Source organism: Aspergillus melleus (assembly GCF_016097325.1).
Source record: "Aspergillus melleus strain CBS 546.65 chromosome Unknown contig7, whole genome shotgun sequence".
Lineage (NCBI taxonomy): Eukaryota > Fungi > Ascomycota > Eurotiomycetes > Eurotiales > Aspergillaceae > Aspergillus > Aspergillus melleus.
This window is the reverse complement of record NW_025763376.1, coordinates 2,900,440-2,917,847: the sequence shown is the minus strand read 5'-3', so window position 1 is coordinate 2,917,847 and position 17,408 is coordinate 2,900,440. Positions and strand designations below refer to the sequence as shown.

The window sequence follows — 17,408 nt, the reverse complement described above, 5'->3', positions numbered from 1 at the left end:
CGGTTGCTGGTCTAGGCACGTGTCTCTTGCATGCCTACAACCATGCCATGTTACAATCACCATAGTTCATTAGCCCCCGGATTGCAGAGGATGGCCAAAAGGCGTCTAAAATCGATTCAGATTCCATGTATAGCACGGTCCAAATCCCGCAGCTGTCTCACGCTATGATTCTATATTATGTCAAAAACCATGTGGGGGGTATTTCTGACTTGATATACCCCCAGTGCCAGTAAAGCGGTATTCAACCCTTCCTTACGTTTGATTGATGCAAGATTCATATTCAACGGAGCTGAATTCTAAATACTAGAAGGGATGAAAGAAAGAAAAAAAGATTCGGCCCGAACCGCGGATACCTGGCTTTATACGTAATGTGGAAGGCGGAAGGCGTAACAAAGAAAGCTTTGCTGATATCTATCTAATTTCCCCAATAACAAAGGGTAATCTCATAAGACAATTGGACTGTAAATACTCCGTACGTTCCGTTCAAGTATACTAATGTAGGAGTAGGCAGTGGGTAGGAAGCTTAATCTTGTCCTAGTGGCCCTCGACCCACTTTCAGGAAGTTTTGACTGATTACCGTAGCAGTAACCGCCTACGGAGTACGTTTATGGGAAGTAAATGGAGTCTTTAAGGAATATTGTAATATTGCTGATTCGCCAACCCAGGCTATCTACCAGCCACGAAAGTATGAGAAGTAATAATTAACGCGTTTTGGGGTGAGATCTGAGCCCTACGTGAGCTTGCTGAACTCGTTAAACGTAGACGTAGGAATCAATTCATGGCTAATGGAGTGAAAATTGGCCAAATAACCCTCCACATTATCATGTCCCTGTGCAAGCCAGGGCACAAGTGGATCCCCCAGATTGTACTACTGATTCGGATCTATGAACTGACCAATCCGCCATTCGGGTTTGGAGAATTGTTACGACGCAGCCAATCCAAGTACACTTCTCCTCTAGACCCACCCGAGAATGCATCAGCCTAGAATTATGTAATTCCTCCTGTCCCTGCCGTGTTCCTGGTGCCTAGATTCAGGATTCTTCAAGATATTTTGGAGTCGAAACGGTATTCCCCGAAGCTTTTTACATTCATAATCCCTTGCATATCCAGCTTGGCACTACAATGGCCGCAGGAGATGAAGCCAACAAGCAGAAGCAATGTCGGTCCAAGGCCCCGCGAGTGAGAACGGGGTGCATTACTTGGTATGTCACCACATTCGGTCCATACTCAGTCTCCAAGTGCCTTAGGTGATGATACTAACCGGATCAATGGGATCTAGCAAGTGGGTAATCTCAATCATGCACAGATCTACTACAGTAGTTGACGGTTGGTTAGAGCCCGCCATGTGAAATGCGACGAGACCAAACCGACTTGCCGGCGATGCCAGCAAGACCGCCGAACATGTGATGGCTATAAGACACTTCCTAGATTAAAACCTGGCCCCAAGCCTAAACCGAAAGCGAATTCTGATTGCGAAGCCAATATTCTTCTTTTACAGCAAATATGCAAAGATGCTGGACTGGGGAGAACCCTTCTGCCACGCCGCCAACCCAGCGCATCAATGCAACCCAATGATATCCACGCAGCCATGGAACCTTGGCTCATCAAAGTTCCCCGCGTTTTACCCGAAAGACTGTTTATCAACGACAGAGACCCTATCTTGTTAAATCATGCGCAACTCTTCTTGCTCGACCAGGTGGCCTCCGTGTCTGATCCGGCCGACTTTTGGCATTCCTATGCGATGCCGCTCGCTCATATCGCCACACCTCTCAACTACGCCTTCTGTGCGCTAGGGGCTGCCCACCGGCATTTCCTGTTCAGCGGGCCTGGGGAAAATGGCTCTAGAGACGAGATTCTAAGGTCCGAGATTATCGCCATTGAAAAATACAACGCAGCCATTGCCCAAATCCAGGATTACGCTCGCCAAGATCACCGAGGAATAGATGCCCACCTTCCTCTAATCTGCTGCGTGGTTTTCATGTGCATTGAGCAGCTACTGGGTCGCTATGAAGAATCTGTTCGGCATTTGAAAGCGGGATGTGGTCTATTGCGCTCCAGCTCGGAACTCCCGGCGACGTCGGCTCCCCGGGACCTGAGGAATGCTGTACTCAAAGTCTTTTATCAGTTTAGTAACGACGCAGCGTTCTATAATGGAGAGAATGTGCTCGGAGATCTGCCTTTCGATTATCCGACACCTGACTTGGGCAACCGATATGAACCCTTTGCGAGTTACGAAGAAGCATCGAGCATGCTACAACGGGTGGATGTCATCTATAATGTTTCTTTTGCGTCGCCGGTCATTATCCCAGAGCACCAGCCTTCTGAGTGCTGTTGGCTTGAGATGCAAGAGACTAGGGCGTTAAGCTCTGCGCGGGAAGCGTTCCACATCTGGAATGCACGATTCAAGCTTCTTCAGCAATCCGACATTCCAGCGCCCGAACAGCGACCAGAAGATTTATCTTTTGCTTTAGAGCAAAGTGTATGGACTCTGGTGACAGAACTGACGACCTTCGATGACGCAGTCAGCATTGAAAGCGCTCAGAAAGTTCTGTCGAATGCAGAGTCTGTGGCTTTAATGTACCAGTCGCAAAAACATCCGAGTTTTACGCTCGGCGGAGATCTTCTCCCTGCTTTGACGTTGATCTGCATGTCGTGCGAGGATCGAGAGACTCAACTCCGCGGTGTTTCTGTCTTGCGATCTTTACGACGAAGGGAAGGGGTATGGGATAGTCGTGAACTTGCCGATGAGTGCGAAACATATGTCTTAACCGGTGAGACGCCTTGGTAGTGTCTTTTGACTTAGCGATTCATTGATGTGGAGATTTATACCTGCAATATGTAGATAGAGCATTTCTTCCACATAAACCGTGAAAGAGACTAGATCAGCTCAGTTCCCTTTCATTCACATCTCTACGACGATATTAAGCATAGAATCGGTAGAAACAATTTGTCTTGCCACCAACGGGCGTTACGGGGTCTGCCAGTAGATTGGTGCGCTTCTACCACTAGACCCCTTTTCAGCTTAATGAGACGTTTAACCACTAATCCATACAAGAAGACCATGGTTGGAAGTCAACATCATCGAATGCGGACCGCCCTATATAGAGGTCGCAACAACACGGGAGGGTTAACTTCTTATGTAGTACTGAGCTGTAGATCTTTCTTGGCGCAGTCGGCCGTCCTCGGCTGACTGCATTCCGTTCTCCAAACGAACTGCCGAAGTAAATCTACCAACTGAACGAATCCTCCATAAATGTAAAAACAGCTCCTAGCTCTCTAGTAACCCTCGCAACCTCCCTCCTCACCTCATCCGCCATGCCCCCAGGCCCACTAGCAACAACAGTTACAGGAATTCCCGGCGCCCTCGTCGCCTCCTCCTCCAGAATGCTTGGAATATGCATCCTTCGCTCCGTGAAGAGCACCGGGTTCATCCGGTCAAACTGATCGCTCCCAAGCGTCTCCCTCACGGAATCGACGAGCGCCATGCTCCGTGACGCCCAGAATAGCTTGTGATACCCTCTATGCTGTAGTAACGTGGATGTGAGAGCAGTCACGCCGACACCGCCCGCGAACGCGAGGACGTTTGCTCCAGAGGAGGGTTCCGATGCGAGGATGGAGCGCGGGTAGTATCCTGTTTCGACCAGGACGGGGAGGGTCGCTCGGGACGCCCGGAGATAGGAAGTGATGCCCGTGTGGGTGCGAATGTACAGAGTGAGACCGTCGTGGTAGTGACTATTGCCGCGGGATTTTGGAGACGGGGAGATTGGTGGTGTGACCTTCGTATCGCTGACGGTGATGATGTTGCTTGCTGGGTCTTTGAGGGTTGTAATTCCCATTTCCTTCTGGTCCTGTAGCGAGCTTGAAGACGAGGAGCTCTCCGAGACAGCGGCATTCGGCCAGTCTGCGCGGCAAATGCGCGTGGCGCTGAGGACAGAGAAGGGGTGGTTCTCCCAGACCCGCCATGTTAGGGTAGGGAAGTATAGATAGACGTGCCCATCGGCCGTGACCTCGGGAATCTCGATTTTCGTATAGTCGTCATCCACAACGCTGATATGCGCATTGAGAAGGCCGTGACGAGCAAGACGCAGAATCCTTAGCACGCGGTCAAACCCCCAGATTGCAAGCGCCATGTAAATCCAGTTTTCGTACCCCCATTGCCATGCATAGCGGTACCAGATGTGTAAGATGCAGCCGACCATCGCGAGGAGAAAGAAGAAAACGTGCCAGGCGAGGAAGACCTCGTAGAATTTCTGGCGGATAGGAAGGATTGATGCCGGGATCATGACGACCATTGAGAGTGTACCGATGATTCCCCAGAACCAGAAGGGTAACTGACTCTTGCTCGTGTGCTCGCCGTCGGAGTCGATGATCTGGAGGTAGATGGCCGAGTGCAGGCATGCCTCAACAATGGCGATAAGGGCGATCCATCGGTGAGTAAGTAGGTATGTACTATGGGACCAGTTTGTCACCCATAGGAGAAAGTTGTTTCGGCTCGAGTAGAGCACGAGTAGAGGGATATTGGCAAAGCTGAGATAGCCCGCGCGGTTGCTCACGTAGGAGACGATCTCCTGTTCGCGGTTTTTGTACCATGTGCTGTCGCGTGCAGATTCAATGCCGACGGAGCAGAGGGCCACGTTCAGAATAAAAAGGTATGCGAGAAAGAAGGCCTGTCCGCGGGTTGGCATCATGGCGGTGTCCCAGAGGTATGGGACGTTGTGCCGGGCGACGATCAGGGGAGGGTTCACATATTTGGCCTCGAAGTTTGTCATCCACTCCGCTGGAAAGGGAAGGAAGCGGAACAAGGAGAATGCAATAGGGATGACCGCGCCAGTGATGATTAGAACGAGGCTAAAAGACATGCGTTAGTATTCTTCTCAAAGCCCGAGAGTTTACACTCGGAAGATAAGACGGACCCATATCGTGCATGTGTAGTTTCCAATTTATCGAAGGTCGAGAGCGTCCGATACTGAGTCACGAATGTCTCTTCTGCTATAAGCCCCGCGGAATATAGGATGACAGACGAGTTCGTGATCACGAACGGGGTGCCATTAACAGCATAGAGGGCTTCCTGGTAGCTCATCTTTGGGAGCGGTTGATCTGGAAGGCGGCCCACGACATCCATCTCCCAGAATTTTTGTAGCGTCGAGTTAGCTTCGTTTGTGCAGTACGAGTGTAGGCAGTAGGCTAGTGTCTGCAGGAACGCATTGTTCGTTGCGTAGCACTCTGCGCTTGGGGACGCTGTCACCATCCAGCCCTCTCCTACCGGTAGCTCCCCCATTGAATGTGAATGCCCGTGACGCTTCATGTGCTTATACTCATGATCCGAGGACATGGTGCAGTTTAATGGGTTCGAAATTGTCGCTTTGCAGGCGAAGGCACAGGCCGGCCTGTACATCGTGATGCCATACCCGACGAAGCCATGTCCAGCACGACCGACTGCCACGCTGTGGGCGGGACTTGCGAGTACCAGGAACAGAGCCCATAGACATGGCAGAAGCTTCAGCTTCATAGCTGGTGATAAGCAGTGTATGTTGGAGGATGCGGATTAGGCCACGAGGTTACAGAAAAGAGCGAGGAAGCAAGAATTATTTCACCTCTGATCAGTTCCTCGCTAATAAATGCCTGATTAATACTCGTCATTTCAAAGTGAAAAATTTGATAAGTATGAGAGAAATTCCTGTGGGAAGGTGGATTGCTGGTTCTAAGACATGTCCGTCAGGACTGGGCTTCGGCCTATTCCAGTCTCATACCTGCACATTTTATCAGCAGGGTCAAGAAGTAAACAATCTTTCTTGGTGCGATTGAGCCCTGTAAACTGCTTGGCACTACCTAGTGTTGCGGGCGTTTGAGCACATTTTCCGGGGCAGTTTTGCTTCTATTGGCTGTTCTCGGGTGGATATAGGAACAAGTATTTCGCTTGCATAATTTTCCTAACGAGGGTACCTCCTACTCCGCAAGCCGCACAACGGCCTAAAACCGGTAAAGAACATCTGACCGGGGTGTTAAGCCCAAATCAGTCATAGGCTTGTCTGAGCAATTACAAGGTCAAAGGGGGAGGCTGATCGCAGGGCGTCGGTCGTACGACTACCCTAGAGAGAGGACGGCCAACTAGCGTCCACACCAGGCCCAAGACCCCGGCGGTCATCTATCTATATTGTATTACGGCGACCCTGGTAGTCTTCTAACCACCCCAAGTATGGCTTCATGTAATTGATATCAGAGTATCCTCAGTCACCAGTAGCTCCCTCCAAGATTTGTCAAGATCCCGTTCGTTCCAACCTTGCTTGCCCCTCGAAACACTGTGCTGGAGCAAGCCTCTGCATATTTTTATCATAGAATGTACAGGTCTCACTGCCGGCTCTCCGCTGCCGTCAGATTGTTGAGGGGGGTTGCCGAAAAAAAAGCGTAGTAAACGCTTCATCTCGCCTCCAAAGTAGAGAGAGGTCTGTAACACTGTCGCCGACTATAGTGTATTCAAGAAGCTATGCGGGCGGTCTAATTGCCAAGCTTGCTCCTGAGATGCTCCACAGCGGTCCTTTAGCTTATTCAGTAATTAGGAGCGTTGAATTACTCTTGTTCGAGCTGCCATTGCCTTCCCAAGGCTCTGGACTTCTTAAATAGACAGCCAAACAGAGGAAACTAAGCCCGTTTCCCCTTACAACAAACTAGCGCTCAGTTCCGCCTTTAACAGCTCCAGCATTTGCCAAAAATTATCGAAGAACTCAATCAACTCTTTTTTCAAACCAAATGTAATCAGATGCGGCTTAGTTCCTCTGTTCCCTTTTCTCAGAGCACAATAGAGTCTCCTGGGTATTCTGGACTTTCCACTAGCTTCATCATAGCCTGCATGTCTTCACTGGGAATGAGGCTGTCCTCATACGTAACGCCCCATTGGATTTACAGTTCCCTGGCGAACAGGGGAGACCATACATTTCTAACTTGCATTGTTAGGGGAAATACAGCCAGATTGGCTGTTGCGAGCTCAGTGGGTTTGTACTGGGATAAAGACAGACCCACCCAGGATAAATAGCCACACCTTAGTACAACATTCCTTCGCTAAAGGGGCGTGAGATCGAGTAAAACGACAATAGCATGTTTCGGGGCGATTTACAAAGACACTGCTGAAAAGTCACGGGGACTTGAATCACTCGCCAGGAGCACCCTAGCTTTAGTCCCCAGTGTCCTCTATTCTGCTCACGCGCCCATAGATTCCAGCGGCGGGAGACCATACATCTGAGATGATCCCCATAGTCTCATAGCATGCTGATGGGAGATGGAGTCAAGTTGTTGCCTGTCGGTCATATCACAGGGTTTGAGAAAGCAATGTTAGGGCTCAGTAATTGAAGCTAGAATTGGGCATCGTTGCTCGGTCGAAAGTCACGAGCCATGGCCTTTGCCCTCTCTGATCGGGCGATCTTCACGAATACTAGGACAACACCTTCAGAATGAGTGGAAGACTATGAGCTACTGCTGCCATTTGAAGGACCACAAGAGAAGAGACACAACCCACCACTACCCCCACCGGCGTTTACAATTACCTTGTTGTGCAGTTTCAGTGGATTACTCTCTTATTCGTGGCTGAGCCGCCCTACCTATCTACTAACCTTTCCTATAGTAAATCTAATAAGTACGCTCTAGATGATACAAAAAGGATACTTCTAGTTGATAAGCCCCATATACCTGATTTGAGCTTTTACCCTTTTCTCTTAGAAAGAAACCTGATATAGCTCCTGGGTAGCCCTCTCTTTCCCTTACCTCGGGGTAGAGACGACCGGAGCCAGAGGGGTGCTACTACTACGTCAGAAAGTGGGGTTATTGTCAGGAACAAGGCGGGGTAATTCTCGTAGGATTTATAGCTCAGCGCGTCGAAACTGCGACCGATAAGGAGATGGAATGCCAGCGTGGTCCCAACATCACTCTTGCCACCCTCCAGAGTAAGTCAAACGTGCGCATAAGAGTGCGAAACAAATATCTAGGTAACATCGAGAGAATGATTCCCATCTAGTTCACCTTAGCTTCGACCTCAATCTCCACGATCATCCCAGGAATACCCAGTTCTCGCACTCCCACACACGTCCAGATTGGCTGATGGCGGGGCATAAACTTCCTAAACTTCTCCACCATTAAATCGAATGAATCCGCGAGCGAGATGTGGTAGCTGCGCACGGAGTACACATTCTCCCACCCCTGCAGTCCCGCATCCCGAAGGTTTTTCTCGACATTGTGGAATGCTCTCTCGATTTGGCCAGGTAGGTCATTTGCGTCAATATTGCCCTCATCATCCCATCCACCTTGGCCGGAGCACTTGACGATATCACCGACCCGTACAGATTGGGAGTAGGAGTATTCGCGGTTGTTCGTGGTGCCGACACCGGGGTAGTTGTAATAGTGGAGATTGGACATGTTGTTTTGTTCTTAGATAGGCTGGAATATAGTAATCTGGGTCTAAGTTTAGTAATATGTGGGAGTAGGGGGGCTGAATATTTGAGAAGACGCACAAGGTTCCGATTCTGGTAGAGCTGTGAGACCAGATCTGTGATGGGGAGGAATACGACCCTTATATATATTTCTATATTACTGCTCAGTGAGTAATTCACATCACGGCCGACTGCTCGCTCAGCCTGTGCGGGGTAACGATGCAATCAATCCAGGCGCGAGAGGCGCTACGCAACGTCGTCCGTCGCGGAGATGTCATCGCGCGGCGGGCCGATGCATTGCGGGAGATGCAGGAGTTCGGCGGACATCATCCGAGTGCAGCATCTACTACATCTGCATAAACGGATTCGGATTGTGGTGCTTCCAGTTACGCTCCTTGGCTACGACTTTCTTTTATTTTTATTTTTTTTCTGGCTTCTTTTTTCCCTTCCTTGATGTTTATGAATTATAGTGATACCATTTGTCGTTTCTTATAGAGGTGTCGATGCAATTCAATCCTTTCATACATACTTCACTTTGCATCTGTAGTGTTTCTCAACCTTCCCTAGTAGGCAAGTGATACAGATCTACTTAAGTTTCTTGGCATTCTAACGGACCCCATCTTTCTCTCCACTACCACCAACTCCATCCCCTTACCACTACTGACAGGAAGAATAATATCATGGCCACTTTTCTCACTCTTCCCACTGAAATCCGTGCCATCATCTTCCAATACGCCCTCAACGCGTCTCGTAACCGCCCCCTCAACCCCTGGACAGGCAAGGTCCGTCGAGAACCCTGCTTAGACACCAGATACACCGTCTGCGGGAGAATTGGCCCCAACAACACCCTCTACGAGACCTTCAGCCGCCGCGACGCTTGCGTCACATCGACTCCCCTCCTACTTCTCAACCACCAGCTCCACGATGAGGTCACCGCTTTACTTCGTCTCACCAACACCGCGAAAACCATCTACCATCTCGACCTCATGTACGTCAATGAGATCGAACTCTGGCCCACATGGCTGAACGTCCCGCGTCTAAGCACGCATATCGACGAGATCAACGCCGACGTCCGCATATTCGGCCACTGTCTCGTGCCTGAGAGTCTCCAGCATCTGGGTGCGGAAGGCAATGGAGACGGCGTGCACTGGTGCTTTTACGCACTGTTAGAGCGGTTCATCGTCCACGGCCCGATCGGTTCGTACGTCAGCGACGATCCCGCAGAGAAGAACCGTCAACGTGATCTGTACGGCCGTAGACGATTCTACGTCCGATCCCTTGTTCTAAATATCAAGTCTGGCTCCGATGATCGGTACCCCCTGGCCCCTGCGCATCTCAAATGGAGGGATTATATGGGACATCGTACGCGGGGGCGTCCGGCGAGAAATAAATTTCGTCTCGGGGAGTATACGCCGCATGCGGAGTGGGTCATTCAGACCTTGAGGAATAAACTGAGGGTTTTGGTGGATATCAACAACAACCATTGTGGTGCGCTAAAGGGGCATGTGGGGGAGATACGGATGTTGTTGGATGGGGAGTTGTATCACGAATTTAGGATTTTGTAGTTGGATTTTTCCTTTGATCGAGCTTGAATATGGGTTGGTCGATTTAGATAGAGTAGAAGAGAGTGGGAGTAGACTTGGTTTATGGTTATGCAGTTTTTGTTCATTCTGCTTGCGTTTCTTCCGACTTTGCGGTATAGTTGACAGGTTGGGTCGTCTTCAACTCACATGATATTATCAAGCTACCTTTTCATGTGTTCTTTCCACATTTTAGTTGCTCTAATAACACTTAATTATGTGTATATGAAAGGGAAGTGGTAGATCCTAAATATTTAATAACCTGAATCCTTTCTATTCTGAATTCTAAATCGTAGTTAACGATAAATAATCCTTGATAGGCCCAAATTCTGTCTTGAAATCACTATGCATGGTTCCACATACCTCGCACTCCTTCCGTATTTGGGAGAGGAGCGAAAACATCGCGGAGCATAAGTACTGCTTCTATGCTCTAGGTGGTTACATCACTTGTTTATCGTGCTCTGTAATTCTCCGTGATAATCAAAAAATAGAGAAAATGTCTATCACACTGTACCATCGATCCCATTTTTCATTGAGCCCTAGCACCTATTACTGCCTTTGATCCACATGAAATCTTGCATGATCATCCAGAAAATTATACCATCATCAAAGTTTCCAGCCTTCGATTGCTTCATGCAGCCAATCCGTCTCCCACCATCTAACATTGTTCGGAGGAATGGCCAGTCCCCACACTGCGAACAGTTTCTCATGCCAAGCATCATCCAAGGACATTGGAATAGTGAACCTGAATCCAATGATGTAACTCAAAAGGGGTCATTGACTCAGTAGTGCAATGTGGTAAGTATTAGTAAACACTCACACTGTACCATTCACCCGGTCCCAGAGCAGATGATCCAGACCACAGTGTAGAGGCTTCAGACCAAAACCATAAAGTTCCCTATCATAAGCCGGAAAGCCTGAGCATTCAGGCCAATTATATCGTAGGTATAGACATCAAAACTTACTTGTACGCAGCTTTAAACGATTCTCTCACGGCATTTCGCTCAGTCCTATCCAAAGACCAAACTCTTTCCTCATCGAGGCAGACACCAGGTAATTTCTCCCACAGGAGATAAGACATGTATCCACCCGGAACCAGCCCGGTATTATCTTGTTTTACTGTCTTGACGCCCAAACACCTAGGGAGATGCTTTGCACACCTGTCCCTGAACAGAACTAGAGCTTCGATGTCATCATGGGTGCGACTACCTGCCTGTGCCGATCGGATAGCATGAGATGCATCTTCGGTGCCTAAGTGTGGGACTTGCATGTACACTCTGAGGAAGGCCTCGCGGGATGGCTCCCGCACGCTGCGACAGAGGAAGGTGGCTTGCGAGTAGGACGGGGTTGAAGGCTCGAGTACTTCATTCTCGTATCGCCCGATTTGCTGGTGGGGATGTTCGAATATGAGTTTAACGATCGCCCATCGTGAAGGATATGGTCTTTCAAAATCGACGTACTCGTGGACCCAGGTATTGCTGAAGAAGGTCAAATAATCCATAATGGAGATGGAAACATGAGGAGCGCTGTTGAAGAGAAGTGCAGAGACTCGAGTGGATGACAAAAAGGGTACAGAAGATGCAAAAGGGAAAAGGCAGAGAAGATGAATGTCAATAGGTGTATGTATGTCATAGTGAGGGATGAACCAATAAACAAAGGGTCAGTCAACAACATGATTGAGTTATGCTGTGTATGGTGACTAAGATTTATGCTCGGCTTGTCTCCATCTCCTCCAGCTGTCTTCAATTCCCATTCCTTCCTGCGGCCAATTCTAGATTTCACCAAGGTCCCATACTTATCTAAGTGGGATACCCTTTTTCAGAAGGGGTCACCGGCACAAAGCATGCGATTCTTGCTCAAAAGGAAAAACAAACTCCTACTCCACCCATGTCCATCCACGATAAATGTGATATTCCCAAATGCCAAACACTGACAGATTCAGTTTGTTCAAGAATCTCCACAATCTAACTGGTGCAAACACCATGACATTCCTTGCGCATACAATAGACTGGCCGATACGCATGGGACGAGAAGGTCAGGAACTCACCAGCGACCAGCGAGCATTCAGAGATAGTATAGCTTCAATATCAAGCCGGATGCATTGGTACTGATCGGTTTGAATTGAACTAGAGATACTTCTCACGGCCCAATAGCAAGCTTACCTCTTCACACTGGGCCCGTACCGATTGACGTCAACGCGGCACCAGAAACCATGATGCCAACTTCATGCCAGGAAGATCAACCAACTATTCCCACAAGTCATTGAGCATTATCCCATTCAAGTCAAGCTCATGTGAACATCCTAAATGGCCTTCATTGTTGATGAGGTACAAGCTTGGATTGCTCAGGCCGGTGAATGAGTGTCCAATGAAACTCTCCGAGTTCTACAACTTCCGTGGCGAACCCGTAACCGGAAGTTTGAATGTGATCAGGCATGCTATACACTTTGACGGCCGAGTTAACAAAACTAGGACTTGCGCAAGACAGAGCTTGTTTAAGCATCGAAGGTTTGAAGTAGCATGGAGCACAATTCTTCAGCCTAAAACAAATCACAGACAAACCAATCAAACCTCTCCACTCAAGCCCAGTTGAAGCAAGCCCACTCCAGGTACAAGTATATACACAGAGACAGCAGAACTACATACAGCCCAACAAAAAGAGACAGAAAATCACTGAATATCCTCAAATTCCTCCCCAAGCTCCAACCCCCCAACCCACCGCCTTACCATCTCAGCAAACTGCCCGGCCTCCTCCACATGCCACGGATGCCTCACGCCCCGATGCTGCACGACCCGACTCCCATTCTCCGCGCCCCCCACCACAGCACCAAACAACCATTTCGCACTCTGCGGACGATCCGAAATCCCCATGGTCGGTTTCGCCGCGGCGATCACAAGCGTCCGCACGGGAATATCCTGCAACACGCGGGGGTTCAGAAGCGTCCGCGCCACCTCCGCGATAAGCGCATAGGAACTCTCCCCGCGCATCCACTGCTGGATCTCAACGGAGGGTTTGAAAACAAGTTGAAGCGTATGATGCAGTGCATACATGGGCACCGTAATGAACGGAATCAAGAACGTCGGAGGCTGGAAGGTGCTATAGCCGGTTGCGACCAGCGATAGGATTTGACCCGGTCGTGCACGCCCCGCTATGTATGCGGCGATGTGCGCGCCGAGACTCATCCCGACGACGTGGGCGGCGCCATTATGTGCGTGATCGGCGATCAGCTGGAGGAGGCGTTCCCCGGCGGATTCCACAGTGAATGGGGTGATGTGTGTGGATTGGCCGTGGGCGGGGAGATCGGGGATCAGCAGATGATAATCTGCCTTGGTCAGGGGGAAGACGATATCGTTGAACTCGGCGCCGGTGCCGCACGCGCCGTGGATGAGGAGAATGGATTCATGGCCAGGGTTGTGCGACTGGAAGAAGAGTTCAGAATTGGGTGTCATTCCGGGGATATTGAATAGTAGAAAAGAAGAGAACACGAGTACTGACTACCGAGAGGGAGCTCACCTGGACAGGATGAATGGTTATGTTGGAGGATGAAACGAAAGAGGGGGGCGGAGTGAGGCGCTTAATTAACGGGCAGGATTTCGATCCTTTCGGCCCAGATAAAATATAATAAGGCGCATTATATCAATGGGCTTGGTTAAGTGTGGGTTGGTTGGTTGGGAAAGAACAAAAAAGACACAAAAAAGAAAGAATGAGAGAAATGATGCGTCGGCCGGGAGTCGAACCCGGGTCCCTTGCTTGGAAGGCAAGGATGATAACCGTTACACTACCAACGCCGGTTGTTATTAATAAGCGTTAATTCTTGATCTATATGTCTCTGAAGCATATCAGTGCTATGGAAGAGAAGCAGGGTTTGATTATGCATGTCTGGCAAGTTTATCGAGGTCTTTGCTTTGCGGACATAGAATTGTGTTATTTCAGCTCAATAGGTCCACATATTCTCTTGGTGTCTCGTTGATATCTAGCCATGATTTAACCGGCGTCAGTTCGCTATAAGATGGTTGACATCTCCGGATATATATCCCGTGTTGTGGGTCATGATGCATGACATCACAGTCAAAAGTACAAAATGTCGAGACAAAATTAAGACTGAACATGAAAAACAAAAGAGCAAACTGACCCACCAATTCAAAAAAGGTTCAAACTAGAGACTTTGTTTCAGGTTCGTCCGTTAACCACCCCTCGAGCACAAAATACCCGACAAGAGTAGCAACGGCCATATGACCAAGCTATGATACCACCAACATGGAGGTCAGAGCCCTCCAATACACCGTCTCATGGAGATCTGTCTTGCTTGCATGCTACAAATGAAGCTGTTCTATGAGATGGTCCGAAGACTCTATACGAGCGTGCTCTTAGTTGCTCTTGGCTTTGTAGCGATCATGTGAATGATGACCGCCATCTATGATACCATAGGCATGTAAGAACAACCCTCCATACCTCTAGCAAACCTGCAACATCAGATAGACCTTAAGATACGCTTATTACTTTCCAGCCCTACGGTTCTTGGTCTTTCCGCTCGCGTTCTTCGATCCTCATACTGACTGCAGTCTTTCGTCTGTCGGGGGTTTTCCTGGAAACAGGCTTGCTGTTTTCTTCTGTAGATTCATTTATAAATCAATACTAGAATCCAAAAATTGCATCGAACGCATGCGTTCTATGTTCTATTTAACAAACACACGCCTGGAAACTTCTTCAAAATGTGAATATATTTTAGCACCCAATCTCATCCTCGATCGTCAAGTGACGAGAGCAAGCAGACCCAACCTCCCGAGCCGCAAGACAACAGAGCAATGAAGGGTCTATCATTCGTCTTAGCCAATTTCGCGAGCGTGCGAATTATCTTTGACAGTTGTATGAGATGAGGGATGCAGATATGATGACTAAGCTTGATCCTGCATTTTGTTATCCCAAACAGGAAAAACCGAGCGCTAATTCATTTAGAATTAACGCCACAGAGATAATCCAAGGGACCACTGCGGCTTCAAAAATCTTAATCAGATAAGAAACTCCAGTCACAGGTCCCAAATCGACTCATCGTGAGAACTCAGGGAAAAAATCGGTCTAAATATGGTAAGATCGCCTTATGCTGTCATCAGTGGCTGGGGCATCCTCCCTTTTCTGATGGCCAATTATTGCCAATGTCAGTTAAGACCAGAGCGAGTTTTTTGAAATGAACGACCCGCAAAGGCTGGGCGGAGCGAGCTCAGGCCTATAAAATGAGATCATGGCGTGGGGGACTAGCACGTAGCGTGCCCGATGGCCCGCTGCTCTCTTGCGCTTACGGGCCCCTCGTATTTGGGTGTAAAGCCTTGCGTCTGCGGACCACTCGTGTTGTGTGTTAGGTACTGTTTGGAGTTTGGCCGGTCAGGAATTCTGATAGTTTTGCTGTGAAAATCCCCCACATGCGATTGAACCGCGCTGATATAAAAGGCCACAGGACCACGCCGACTTTTTAGAACGAGTCTGAACACGAAAGACACCCACAATATTTACTCCTTTTCACCCGCAGGCTTGGATATTGCATAGTTTATCCAGCATCATGCCGTCAGATTCAACGCTCGCAATGCTGAAACAGCCGCTCTCTATCCGACCAGACCATGTCGCCTCACGCCCTACATCCCTGGTAGTCAAACAACACACCAAGACCTGGACGGGCGGCGATTTCACAATATCCACCCGATCCGACAATAGCTCCGCTTTGGAAACGCTGTTCTCCGTGGACGGTGAGGTAGCGTCGTTATCTCAGCGACGACACGTCCGCGACGCCTCGGGCCTCCCTCTCTTTGAGATCCGTCGCAAACGAATGGGAGTAACATGGTTCGTGCATCTTCCGGGAGACAGCGACAACGACGATGCGAAACCCATCGCCACCATCGCGCCGCGGTTACACGCGCTGAAGGACAAGTTCGACGTGCATTTCAAGAATGCGAGCGGGGACGGTGAGGACGTGATGCTCGAGGTCCGCGGACAGGATATCTGGAAGTACCGGACGCACGTCTATCACAATGGGTCGTTGGTGATGGTAGCGAAGTTGACCGATATGGTGTCTGTGTATTTGCCGATTAAGCGACCGAAATGGGAGCTGGAGGTTGCGGAGGGATTTGATCTGTCGCTGGTGAGCATTGAACGAAGAATAATCCTTTTACCCCATGAGAGAGAGATATCTGACTCATCCTCTAGGCGGCTACGATCGGAGTCACCTTGGCGGCGCTACTATATCAGAGCATGATGCACTCGAGAAGCGCTCCAAGTCCGAGCAGTAATGAACCTGGTGAAGGAAGCAGTGGGAAGCAATAGCTTTGGTCACCCTAGGAGGTTTGGGGAAATCATAGTTACTAAGAGCTGGCTCAATAATTGTCAATGTTGTTTTTATAGTCTACTTTTTCTGTATTCAGACATGTTGTGCTTCATTCCAATAATATCATTCTATGAATCATCTACAGTATAGATCCCATATTCTCTGTTTCACAAGTGGAAGGTTCGTATTTATAGAGAATTAACACCGTGGATTGACATACAGGAGAGCATATGCAGTAGATGTCATGATGGAATCATATGACAAAATACACAGGCAAATAGAGGAAGGGAATGTCAGGCTGCCTGTCTACTCCCCCGTGAGTCAAATTGTAGTACAGCCTGTTGAGCCAAGTCCCGCAAGCACACTTGGTGAGCTTAGGTGAAAGCTTATATTCTACTTAAATTGAGTACACTTACTCACTCAAGTAGAATGGACCCGATATATTGGCCTATCCAAGTGGCTTTCATCAAGGTCAAACCCTTAACCATGTAATACTTCCTAGGAGCACTGTTCCTAGCACTCATAGGTCTAGATCTCTGACAAGACAAAGAAAGTTCAATTGTGATGCTTTTATGGATTGGCATCAGTTGATTTTTTTTTCCTTCTTGACGAAATACTTCTCCACTGCTCTTCGTTCTCTCTAGAAAGAAGAAGCTTAATTATCTTAGCATATCAAAGCTTAAGAAACCTTGACCATAGCATTCTCCCAGCAACTTGAGCTCAAGGACTGACAGCACTTCGAAAACACCAATATCTTTCTTTCAAAAGAACCACAAAAGAAACAATGTGTTGTATAAGGTTTGCGGGACAAGAGTATCAGAGATGGATGAGTCTTCTTATTTCAGTCTTCCAGACAGCCATAAGAGCGTGTATAATCGACTTACGCTAGAGCAACAGGGGTAATTGTAGGTCACTAGCTTGCATCAGTCACTTTGAGAAGTCTGCTAAATTGCAAGGTTTTCTTTGCAACATTATCTTCGGTCTTTTCCTTCTTCGGTCGCTGTCTACTTCGATCGTGACCTCGGGTTAATCGTATGGATCATAAAGGGAATGGGCAAACTCGTGACATTTGCCTCCTCGAGATCTTTACAATACTTG

At 48.7% G+C, this 17,408-nt stretch overlaps 7 protein-coding genes and 1 non-coding gene across 8 annotated transcripts; 3 read left to right on the top strand and 5 right to left on the bottom strand.

The window, feature by feature from the left end:
• Positions 1 to 1,588: 1,588 nt before the first annotated feature.
• LDX57_011959 (uncharacterized protein) lies at positions 1,589 to 2,788 on the top strand (the record flags this gene model as incomplete). Its single annotated transcript, XM_046093692.1, has 1 exon — positions 1,589 to 2,788. One exon carries the CDS (start codon positions 1,589 to 1,591, stop codon positions 2,786 to 2,788), a length of 1,200 nt encoding a protein of 399 aa, XP_045949670.1.
• A 439-nt stretch (positions 2,789 to 3,227) lies between these two features.
• LDX57_011958 (putative ferric-chelate reductase (Fre2)) lies at positions 3,228 to 5,509 on the bottom strand (the record flags this gene model as incomplete). The annotated part of the gene is made up of 2 exons (XM_046093691.1): positions 3,228 to 4,848; positions 4,914 to 5,509. 2 exons carry the CDS (start codon positions 5,507 to 5,509, stop codon positions 3,228 to 3,230), a joined length of 2,217 nt encoding a protein of 738 aa, XP_045949669.1.
• Positions 5,510 to 8,001: 2,492 nt separating this feature from the next.
• LDX57_011957 (RidA family protein) lies at positions 8,002 to 8,403 on the bottom strand (the record flags this gene model as incomplete). The annotated part of the gene is made up of 1 exon (XM_046093690.1): positions 8,002 to 8,403. The coding sequence occupies one exon, from the start codon at positions 8,401 to 8,403 to the stop codon at positions 8,002 to 8,004; it is 402 nt and encodes a 133-aa protein (XP_045949668.1).
• A 686-nt stretch (positions 8,404 to 9,089) lies between these two features.
• LDX57_011956 (uncharacterized protein) lies at positions 9,090 to 9,982 on the top strand (the record flags this gene model as incomplete). The annotated part of the gene is made up of 1 exon (XM_046093689.1): positions 9,090 to 9,982. Exon 1 carries the CDS (start codon positions 9,098 to 9,100, stop codon positions 9,980 to 9,982), a length of 885 nt encoding a protein of 294 aa, XP_045949667.1. The 5' UTR covers positions 9,090 to 9,097.
• A 976-nt stretch (positions 9,983 to 10,958) lies between these two features.
• LDX57_011955 (uncharacterized protein) lies at positions 10,959 to 11,498 on the bottom strand (the record flags this gene model as incomplete). Its single annotated transcript, XM_046093688.1, has 1 exon — positions 10,959 to 11,498. One exon carries the CDS (start codon positions 11,496 to 11,498, stop codon positions 10,959 to 10,961), a length of 540 nt encoding a protein of 179 aa, XP_045949666.1.
• A 1,168-nt stretch (positions 11,499 to 12,666) lies between these two features.
• LDX57_011954 (alpha/beta fold hydrolase) lies at positions 12,667 to 13,446 on the bottom strand (the record flags this gene model as incomplete). Its single annotated transcript, XM_046093687.1, has 1 exon — positions 12,667 to 13,446. The coding sequence occupies one exon, from the start codon at positions 13,444 to 13,446 to the stop codon at positions 12,667 to 12,669; it is 780 nt and encodes a 259-aa protein (XP_045949665.1).
• Positions 13,447 to 13,713: 267 nt separating this feature from the next.
• On the bottom strand, positions 13,714 to 13,785 carry LDX57_011953. Its single transcript has one exon. It is a non-coding gene; the product is annotated as a tRNA-Gly (tRNA).
• A 1,464-nt stretch (positions 13,786 to 15,249) lies between these two features.
• On the top strand, positions 15,250 to 16,418 carry LDX57_011952 (uncharacterized protein). Its single transcript, XM_046093686.1, has 2 exons — positions 15,250 to 16,127; positions 16,193 to 16,418. The coding sequence occupies exons 1-2, from the start codon at positions 15,552 to 15,554 to the stop codon at positions 16,307 to 16,309; spliced, it is 693 nt and encodes a 230-aa protein (XP_045949664.1). The 5' UTR covers positions 15,250 to 15,551; the 3' UTR covers positions 16,310 to 16,418.
• The last annotated feature ends 990 nt before the right edge of the window (positions 16,419 to 17,408 follow it).

Coding starts and splice junctions, on each gene's coding strand:
- LDX57_011952 (XM_046093686.1), top strand. CDS start 15,552: ATGCCGTCAGATTCAACGCTCGCAATGCTGAAACAGCCGCTCTCTATC. Junction 16,128..16,192: donor AGGGATTTGATCTGTCGCTG/GTGAGCATTGAA, acceptor CTCATCCTCTAG/GCGGCTACGATCGGAGTCAC.